The sequence below is a fragment of the Castanea sativa genome, chromosome 9 (assembly GCF_040712315.1).
Source record: "Castanea sativa cultivar Marrone di Chiusa Pesio chromosome 9, ASM4071231v1".
NCBI lineage: Eukaryota > Viridiplantae > Streptophyta > Magnoliopsida > Fagales > Fagaceae > Castanea > Castanea sativa.
In genome coordinates, this window is record NC_134021.1 from 42,948,715 (window position 1) to 42,959,662 (window position 10,948).

The following is a 10,948-nucleotide window of genomic DNA, read 5'->3' on the forward strand; positions in this document are numbered from 1 at the left end:
TCCTTTTAACTTCTTATCAATAGAGACTTTTAGACCCTCTAGACAGGTATAACAAAAATCTAGTCATCCAAGGAAAAAGACATTTAACACAACTGAGCAGTATATCCTTGTTTACACACACTACAATGCCAAGCATCTTCATCACGATGCTAGCATGGCAGGCAAAATTAAATACTTAATGATTTCAGTAAACACATTGAAACCAAAGAGCGAATCTCCAATACACCATTTAGCTACAACCCAAGCTGAATTTCTACAAGACATTACACCTTTCCAACCCCAAAGCTGAAAGGTTTAAACCCAACACTAAAGATTCTTTCCTTTTTACTGTACTTAGCCATCAACTCCTTAGACAACAAACAATTTGGATTACAAATAACTCCCCAGATCTTTCTTGCATGAGCAAGATAACATTTCTGTTTAGTAAATGAATTTTTCTTGATCCCTTCAATATCCCAAAAAATACTTATGAATCCTTTTAACAATATCTTTACAAATTGCATCACGCACTTCATGAAAAAGGGTTATAGAGGCAATGAGCTCATAACATGTTTGATTAAACTTAATCAGCCTGATTGAGACAACAATTTTGTTTTCCATCTCTAAAGTTTTTGAGCTACCTTTTCAACTGCAATTCTAAAACACATTGCCTTTTTTCAAACCGTATTCTAAGTCAAGACCCAAATACTTACCAGGCTAGCTTAAGATCTAACACACGGTTTATACTATGTTCAGAAGTCATAGGATAGTAAAACACCTCAGATTTGTCAAAATTTACAATCTGAACAAGATCTAACACAGAGTTTATACTATGTTCACAAGTGATAGGATAGAAAACACCTCAGATTTGTCAAAATTTACAATCTGTCCAAAAAGGATACAATAGAACCTCAAACTTTTCAACACACTATGTTGCATATCACTAGTACCTTGAATAAAAATAATGCAATCAACGAGGGTCCAGATTTCAACATGTCTTGCAACTAAAAGACACCATCTAATGCAATCAACGAGGGTCCAAATTTCAACATGTCTTGCAACTAAAAGAAACCATCTAATGCAATTTTAAGGTACCATTGCTATTTTTAACAAAGACAAGAATTCCCAACTTTGAACTCACTAAGTTGGGGGCCTCTTCCCTGTTTCTAAGGAACTGTACTGATGTATAGTCCCAAAAGAAAGCCTCGCAAATCTTTGTCTTCCTTTCATGTGCATAGGATCTGATCTTTAATTTAATGTTTCGAATAAGTTCTGCATGATCGATCATCAATTCCATTTCGTTTTATCTCTTAAAACATGTTATCATTGTAGGATATAAAAAAAATTCACATTTAATGTAAGACACACGAACAGAAAAATAAAATTAAAGAACAAATGCTACTATTTAAAACGTATCCCAACAAGGCTCTGATTAGATGGGTGATATGTAATATGCAATAGTCGCCAACACGCCCCCCGCCCCCCCGCCTCCCTTTAACTTCTTATCAACAGAGACTTTTAGACCCATTAGACAGGTATAAAAAAAATCTAGTAGACAGAGCAAAAAGACATTTAACACATCTGAGCAGTATATCCTTGTTTACACACACTGCATTGGCAAGCATCTTCTTCTTAATGCAAGCATGGCAAACAAAATTAAATGCTTAATCATTTTTGTGAATACATTGAAACCAAATTTCAAATCATCAAAAATACTAATATTACAATAGTGTAGCCACAAAAGGAGTTTAACATAAAACAACTACAGGCCATTTTGACATAACAAACTAATTCAGTACTAAGAAACTATACACCATCAAAGAGTTTTGTTGAATCTTTTCTTTTGCGGAATTAATGTCTGTTACTCATTTAGAACTCATCACCAACCATGATTGTATGAGGTCCTGCAAGAATTTGAGAACTATAAGTGCATTATTTTATATGTAATAAATGACTATATAAAAGATTTTGAAATAAGGACAAACAATTTTAAGTAAACATGCTATGCACTAAACTATCATCTCAATATAATAAGAGTGACCACAACCTTGATAAGCTATTTATCCAAAATATAAAGCCATTTAGGTAATCAATATGCAGTATGATCAATGTCAAGTATATATATAGAACCAAATTTAAAAATAAAAAAAAACCATAAAAAGAATAAATAAAAACATGAGAAGCATCCTACCAATTTTCTGTTTTTCCTCAGTATGTAACTACACCGTTGGTGGCTTTGTCGAGCAAAACTAGACTCTCGACATAAGAACCAAAAAAAGTCTTTTGAGATCCATTAATTTCAAGATTCTTAACGTTTTGGCTATCTGGATTCCACAAGATGAGCCCTCTTCTATCAATTAGCAATAAAACCTCATCAATTCTATTATCTTCCAATACAACCTCAACACTTCTTTCATTTTCCAATTCAACCTCAACATTCCTCCTAAAGCCAACTGGGCATGGTTGGAGCATTCCCAGACTTGGACATTGATGTGAAATCATTGAAACAATAAAGTGTGAATAATAGTAATAACATTGTGAACAGAAAGTGTAAATTGTCAAAGCAATGCTTGGCCTCTAGACAGAGAGTGAGTTTGGAATCTAAACTGTAGGGCACTTGTATATGTCAAATAAAAAAAATTAAAAGAAAATAGCAATCAGTCTATTTAATAAAAAGCACTAAGATGCAAATTGGAAGTGATAGCACATACAAATGTGCACAGACCCACGCATTCACAACGCTTGATTTGACTTCCACATTTCATATTAATGTAAAGAACTAAAGATTTATAGGAAAAAAATAAAACAAAGAAGGAAAATTCTAACATCAAACAGGACAAAAAGTCCCTTTATATTGTTGAGGAAATAGTCATTCTTTTATGACAAGCTTGCTCAAATGATTTAGGAAGAGGCACAACTCTATTGATCCTTACATAGCATAATCTTCTAAAATGAGAACCAAGTGTTCAAACAGATTGTCATTAGCATGTACGCAAATAGGTGAAGTGTAAGTTTTTTCTTTCACCCCCTAGCAATTATAGTAGATCTATTGCAGTTCCAAAGCAATTCAACCAATTATCAGCAGACATCAAATTATCAATACTAAACAAAGAGGACAATAAACTCGAGAGTAGAAACATACAATTATACAAGAAGAGGGAAAGTCCACAAGCGAAATCTTGGTTTTGTTGAGGCCTTCCTCCTACAAAGAAAGGTTCTAAATTACAAAACAAGCTATCCATTTAATTAAAAGGACAAGCTCAAAATACAAATGGAAGACAAAGATTCAATTCACTGGTTAGAACAGAAAAAAATGAAATACATACTCATGGAGCACCCTGTCCCTAGAGATGATGAGACAGGCTATGGAAAGGTATGCAATAACAAAAACTGGGCCACTGTAAACCATGAATATACTTCCTGCAGTTTGAAACACCAGTGGCCACCAAGCAGATAAGAATCAGGTTGGGGAGGGGGGGGGGGGGGTAGAGGGTGGGAAAATGGAGACGAACAAGTTATTCAAAGTACCAACCTGTAATCCCAAAAACAATTCCACCGCTCAACTGAGTCCATTTCTCAAAACTTCATTGACAAACTGTGCTGGGAAGAGGAAAATAAGCCGTATTACAAACTTAAGAGTCTACTTGGCCCATAACACAAAGAGATGTGTTTTCTTCACACTATCAGCAGCTCTCCTGAAAAGAAGAGGCTTTTCAACAGAATTTTCATCCATGGCCAGAAAATTCTATCTGTATTTTTTTTCCCCAATATCTTCAGGTAAACTCAATTTCCCATAAATCCCAAATGGGCAAAAGTTGCATATAAACAGAAAGAGTAGGAAAAAAGACAACTTGTGTGGAACCCATTAGAGCATATGAACCAACCAGGCATATTTGAGAAATGAGAATCTTGTCAATTGTGTAAAACACACATTCTGAAATCTGCACCACTAACGTTTTTGTTAATGTCATCTGAACAATTTATTTCCCTCCAACCAATCTTATCAAAGACCACAACAAGATAAAATAAGTTACATAACATAACAGTGATAAAAGACAAATAGAAACCATCTAGATAACTATATTGGTGTTACTCACAAGGAGACAACAACATTACAGGTTGTAGTCATCGTCATCAAGAGTAAAAGGTCAAATGAAGTGGTTCAATTCACAGTACGTCCATTAACCATTAACTCCCCATTACTAACACTGAAATGATGTGATTAACAAACAGATATTTACCACCCCCTCTTCCACCACCTTAAATTAAATTAAATTATTTTAAAAAAACACCTGCATATACTAACACAATATGAAATGAATTGTGTTACAGGAACAAGGTCTGGAGCGGGGGAAAAAAAAAACTTATGTTACAACCAAGGTAAAGAGAATAGACTTAATCCCATTCCCACGTCCAATAAGGAGTGAAAATGCATGTAATTTTGCAAGTACCTAATTAGTAATAAAAGTTAATGTCTGAACAGTTACTAAAAGAAACACGATACAAAAGGAGAAAGCAAATTGCTGGCAAGAATGTTTTTTTGGGCTTAGGACAGGTGAAGGATTTACATACTCATGCAACATGTCAACATATGATTTAATGCATTAGAATCATAAATCTTTCCATATGGAATATGTATCAGTCATTAAAATTTCAACATGTCTTTTCAAATTTGCATCACATAAAATAATTTCTAAAACCAAAAATAAAATCTGATTTTTCTTCATTGCACAATGTTACCATTTAATCAATCATATTGTTAACACAAACGGTAAAATAAAGCCATGTGCGCACACACACATGCACACAGCCTTGTCTCGATTTTATTAGGCATTTGCTTGCAACCACTTTAATTCCCTATTTGGTCAAAAGCCTATGTTCTTGCAACTAAAAGACACCATCTAATGCAATTTTAAGTTACCAGTGTTATTTTTAACAAAGACAAGAATTCCCAATTTTGAACTCACTAAGTTGGGGGCCTCTCCCCTGTTTCTAAGGAACAGTACTGATGTATAGTCCCAAAAGAAAGCCTTGTGAATCTTTGTCTTCCTTTCATGTGCATAGGATCTGGTCCTTAATTCAATGTTTCGAATAAGTTCTGCATGATTGATCATCAATTCCATTTCATTGTATCTCTTAAAACATGTTATCATTGTAGGATATCAAAAAAAAATCACAGTTTATGTAAGACACACGAACAGAAAAATAAAATTAAAGAACAAATGCTACTATTTAAAACGTATCCCAACAAGACTCTTATTAGATGGGTGATATGTAATATGCAATAGTCACCAACACCCCCCCCCCCCCCTCTCCCTTTAACTTCTTATCAACAGAGACTTTTAGACCCATTAGACAGGTATAACAAAAATCTAGTAGACAGAGCAAAAAGACATTTAACACAACTGAGCAGTATATCCTTGTTTACACACACTGCATTGGCAAGCATCTTCATCTTAATGCAAGCATGGCAAACAAAATTAAATGCTTAATCATTTCTGTGAATACATTGAAACCAAATTGCAAATCATCGAAAATACTAATATTACAATGGTGTAGCCACAAAAGGAGTTTAACATAAAACATCTACAGGCCATTTTGACATAATAAACTAATTCAGTACTAAGAAACTATACACCATCAAAGAGTTTTGTTGAATCTTTTCTTTTGCGGAATTAATGTTTGTTACTCATTTAGAGCTCATCACCAACCATGATTGCATGAGGTCCTGTAAGAATTTAAGAAAGCATTATTTTATAAGTAATAAATGATTATATTAAAGAAATTTTGAAATGAGGACAAACAATTTTAAGTATACATGCTATGCACTAAACTATCATCTCAATATAATAGAGAATGACCACAACCTTGATAAGCTATTTATCTTGAAGATAAAGCCATTAAGGTAATCAATACGCAGTATGACAAATGTCAAGTATATATAAAGAACAAAATGATAAAACCATAAAAAGAATAAATAAAAACTGAAAATATTTTCCTACACCTTTGGTGGCTTTGTCGAGCAAAGCTAGACTTTCGACATAAGAACCCAAAAAAGTCTTATGAGATCCATCAATTTCAAGATTCTTAACATTCAGGCTATCTGGATTCCACGAGATGAGCCCTCTTCTATCTTTATCACTTAGCACTACAACCCCATCAATTATATTATATTCCGATACATCTTCCAATACAACCTCACCATTCCTCCTAAAGCCAACTGGGTGTGGTCGGAGCGGTCCCAGACTTGGACATTGATATGAAAATTTTGTCCACGAGGATGCAACACCATACTCTTTCATCACCCATATATTGATCGGACCACTCCATGAACCTCTTTGAAACCCAGCAATGGAATTTCCATATACTGAAACACGAGTCCACATCATCGTCCCTGGAAGTTCCGGCAGCAGAATTTGGCGGAAGACCTCGTCTCCTAAATCGAACACCAAAACAAACTCATTGTAATCTTTTCTGAAAGCAATCCAATGCAGCGCCCCATTGGCAAATGCCGGTGTCTCACGTAGACGTATACCGCATGTAGGAGGCAGGGAAGCAGAAGCACTAAGCATTCTCCATTCACCAGTGGAGAGTGAGTAAACATCAACCGCCGGTCGAAACTTTCCGAGCTCGGAAGGACAACGCAGTAAGGAGAGAATCCTGACCACTTTATAATCATTAGATTTTGGATCAAACCCAAACCCAAAAGACGCGAAGGACAAATCGCGTGAATCGAAGGTGGCGCGGGGAATAGGAAATTGTAGAAGCTTTCTCACACAAGGGTTCCAGAGCAATAATTCGCTAGCGAAATAGAGTAAACCATTGGAAAGGCAGAGCAGGCCGTTACAAGTACCGATGACATGGTTATGGGGGTGCCGAAGGTGTGGACCATGGAAAGGGGAATCAAAACTGGTGTATTCAGTGAAATCAAGATCGTCTTCTTTATGCAATGCGTAGACTTGTTTGTCATTCCGTGAGAGCTTTAAGAGGAGGAGGTTGTTTTTGTTATTGTTGTGGGAGTGGTGGAGATGGGTGGAAATGAAAGTAGGGTTTTGGATTAGGGATTTCCAGGTTTTTGAGAGAGAGGTACAGATGATAATGGATTTGATAGGTAGGTAAGTGAAAATATGGGAAAGAATCTCATCAGGTAATCGAATTGACTTCTTGCTGTCTGACATTGCACCCGATTTCAAAGAGAGAAATCTGAGAACCAAGGCAAGCAAAGCTTGTGCTCTTGAGTGTCTGTTGAGCGTGGAGTGGAGGAAATAATTTGGGTCTTGAGTCTTGTGAAGAGATGGCTTAGGACTTCGATACAGCTGAAAAGTTCGTGGAAGCTGAAAATACGCAGCAAAATAAATAATTTTTAATCCTATAGAAAAATAATTTTTAAAGTTGTAAATACTGGCGTGAATTATTTTTAATGAGAAAGAGGATGAAAATTGTTTGAATAGTACATAAGAGTGCATGAAAACTACAAACAATGCGTGCATATTGACTCTGTCTCCTGAAACGCGCCGCAGGGAAAAAAAAAAGCACTATTTACGCACTATTCATGCATGAATAGTCCGCGAATGGTGCACTATTCATATTGAGTCCAAATCTTCTGTCTCACTTTTTCTGCTCCACTCTATACTCCACCAATAAAAACTTGACATATGTTCACCTAATTAATTAAATATTATAATTATTGACTTATTAAATGCTACCGTTATTAATTAATAGTAGTATTTAATTAATTAGGTGAACACGTGGCAAGTTTTTATTGGTGGAGTATAGAGTGGAGCAGGAAAAGTGGGACAGAAGATTTGGACTCATATTCATGCACTTTTCAAGAACTTTTTTATTAAAAATGAGTCTTACGGTATTATTTATACATTTAAAAATTATTTTACTACAGTATTTTTAACTTTCAGTTTTCAAATTTTCCATACGGATCCTAAGTATCTGTTTGGATCCGCGTCCACGTCTACTGCGTTTGCGTTTTCAGCGTTTTTTTTTTTTTTTTAAGCCGTAAAATTTGACTTTTCCACCCATGCACTGTTCACGCGTTTCAGATTTTCTCCGATAGAGTGCACTGTTCATGGAACCCACAAGCACTTTATTTAGAAAAAAATATATTAAAAATGGGTCTCACGATACTATTCACACATTTAAAAATTATCTTACTACAGTATTTTTAGTTTTCAGCAAAATAAGTTCTATCCAAACGGACCCTATTATTTCACTATATAGTTTATTTTTGCTATTATTTATGGGTCTCATGGTACTTTTTGGTACTATTTCAAATAACTTTTATTTTTATCTAGAGTACTTTCAGTAATAATTTTTCAGTTTAACAAAATAAGTTATATCCAAACACACCCTAAGTTTTTTTTGGGGAAAAAATTCATTCTAAACCAATTTTTTTAGGGGAAAAATTCATTCTAACATGAGTTTTGGTTCCAGATTAAAAAAGTTAGTTTATTTTACTATTTAACTTATTCTTACAGTTATTTATAGGCTCTACTGCACTTTTTGATACTATTCATGAATCTCATTATACTATTTTAACTAACTTCTACCTTTATCTACAATACTTTCAATAAAAAAAATTCAATTTTAGCAAAATAAGCGAATCCCAAACATATCCTAAATCCCATAATTTAAATTTTTTTTACTTTGATGAATTTTTTTTTTTCATTTTCTTTAATAGAGTTAGTTACAAGTTTCAACCTATGACATTAGCTTCTAGTAATTTTTTTTTATCATCAGATCAAAAACATCAATTAATTTTTTTGGTGAAGACGATGATTGAAAATGGACTTTATTATCCATAAATTACTTAAACCAAAAAATATTTAGCCTCTATGTTTTATTAATGCTGACTTTTTTATTGCATTCAACCAACTTTTTTTAAAGAGTTGAGCAATTTTAAGTTAAAGCCTTAATATTTGTTTATTAGCTTTTAATACTTTTTAATGCAGCACTCATTAACATATTCCTTAAATAGGTCAAATAGATCTTTTGATAGAATATTTTAACCATGTTGTGTACTATGTATAATAACAATATAAAAATTCTAAATATAATTACTTATCATAATTTAAATATGTTAATACAAAAATTCTTTCTTAATCAAGTTTTAAACTACAAGAAAAATGATAATAACAAGATTATTCTAGTATCTTATAAATACAAATCATGAATGACTTTTGGATTGAATGGCATATTGGTCTTCTCATGTGGATGAATTTGAGTTTGAAGCCAATTAGAGCACAGTCCTCCTTTTCTACAATGATCATTACAAATCACATTTTCTTTGGTTGGTTAGGGTTTTGTTGGTTTGCAATTTATCATGACTAGCTTGTAACCACATGCATATGCATGGATATACTTAAAAAATAGACATTAAAATACATAGTATAATAATCTTACATATATAATTTAAATATTATTGATAACCATTCTTATATTTTTTTTTAACTCTTTAAAAAGTCCGGTAAGAATGTTATTAGGTAGAAAATGTAAGTTGTCCATTTTTTAAATATTTTTATGTTCATTAATTTTAGACTCTTTTGTTTTTGTACACAACAACTCACTTGAATGGATATTTATGATATGGTTTCATATTTGATTCCAAAATTAAGAAATAAAACTCTCTCTAAAAATAAATAATTTAAAACACATGGTGCAAAATTGGACTTCAACTGTAGAATCTAATTGGATTTTCTCTAAGTTTTACCTATTAATATATACTAGCTTGTAACTCTATGCATATACATGAATGCTGTAAGGGCAAGAAAAATCTTAAGGCCCATGACCCACTTAGAACAGTGGCTAAATTAATTCAACTATGACCCAAAATAAAGAATTTGTAGAGAGGGAACAACACAATAAAGAAATGGCCCAGCCTGAGGGTCGGACAAGAAAGAAAAAGGCAAGATACGTATATTAAGTGAACCAATCTCTCCCTACAAGCCTCCACGAGCATGTTAAAGCTACAATATCAATAGCACTGTTTGATAGGGATGAAGATAACTCAGATCGTCCATGGTTATCACACCATCATCCGTCCGTCCAGAAGGCAGCATCAAGACGAGTCTAACGCGCATGGTCGTCCTTGGACGAGGACAAACCTACATCACTCGTCCAAGGGAGGCGCACATCCCCACCTTGAAAGAATTCGTCCACATGAAGACCCCTGGACGAGACCTTTATACTTGGGAATCACTAAGTACATTTTTTCTACTCCGTGATTTACGCATAACTTCCGGTGACCGTTGTATAAGAAGATATAACTCTTAAATGGTTGTGGGAGTTATCCATGAACCCCCGACCTCCTCAAATCTAGGAGAGGTTACAATTCCAATAACTGCTCCTAGGACACTATATAAAAACCTGTTCAGACTAATGAAAGGTACATTTTTACAATTCCCAAAAAGTTGGAATTCCAAAAATACAGGGAGAAAACTAACTTTGCCATCAGAGGGTTCTTGGCCGGCGATCCAGGTCACCTTTGATTGTTTTTCTTTGTCTTTCAGGCCATCAAGAAAGCAAGTGGTCCTTTCAAGTCTGAAGCATCCATCCTACTGATTTTCTTTGCATCATCAGTTGGCGCCGACTGTGGGAAAGAGCAAACAAATACTATTCACTGTTCTTTTTATTCGATTGTGTTTTTGTTGTCAAGGATTACTCTATCCCAGACAAAAGGTTGAATGGTTCGAACAAGATTAAGGGCTACCAGCCCAGGCCACCAGGAGAGTAAGGATGCATCTAGTAATCCCCTTCGCGATCGTAGGTCAGTGCCTGTCATGCAACCGCCTTCTTTTCAACATATACAATCCATGGCTGCCGCTATGGCAGAACTGACACGTCAGAATCAGGAGTTGAATAGGGAGATCAACCTCAGGAGGCAGCGCCAAGATAGGCACGCGAATGGACGAGCGCCGAGTCAAGAAGGTGGAGGGGAAAATGTCGAGTCCGAAAATCA

General features: G+C 34.6%; 1 protein-coding gene and 1 long non-coding RNA gene across 2 annotated transcripts; both read right to left on the bottom strand.

The window, feature by feature from the left end:
• Nucleotides 1-1,656: 1,656 nt before the first annotated feature.
• LOC142609917 (uncharacterized) lies at nt 1,657-5,269 on the bottom strand. Its single transcript, XR_012839720.1, has 4 exons — nt 3,512-5,269; nt 3,306-3,399; nt 3,122-3,181; nt 1,657-1,883 (listed from the first exon to the last, which is right to left on the bottom strand). It is a non-coding gene; the product is annotated as an uncharacterized LOC142609917 (long non-coding RNA).
• Nucleotides 5,270-5,310: 41 nt separating this feature from the next.
• On the bottom strand, nt 5,311-7,268 carry LOC142609916 (F-box protein CPR1-like). The gene is made up of 2 exons (XM_075781640.1): nt 5,984-7,268; nt 5,311-5,707 (listed from the first exon to the last, which is right to left on the bottom strand). The coding sequence occupies exons 1-2, from the start codon at nt 7,155-7,157 to the stop codon at nt 5,673-5,675; spliced, it is 1,209 nt and encodes a 402-aa protein (XP_075637755.1). The 5' UTR covers nt 7,158-7,268; the 3' UTR covers nt 5,311-5,672.
• Nucleotides 7,269-10,948: the final 3,680 nt, after the last annotated feature.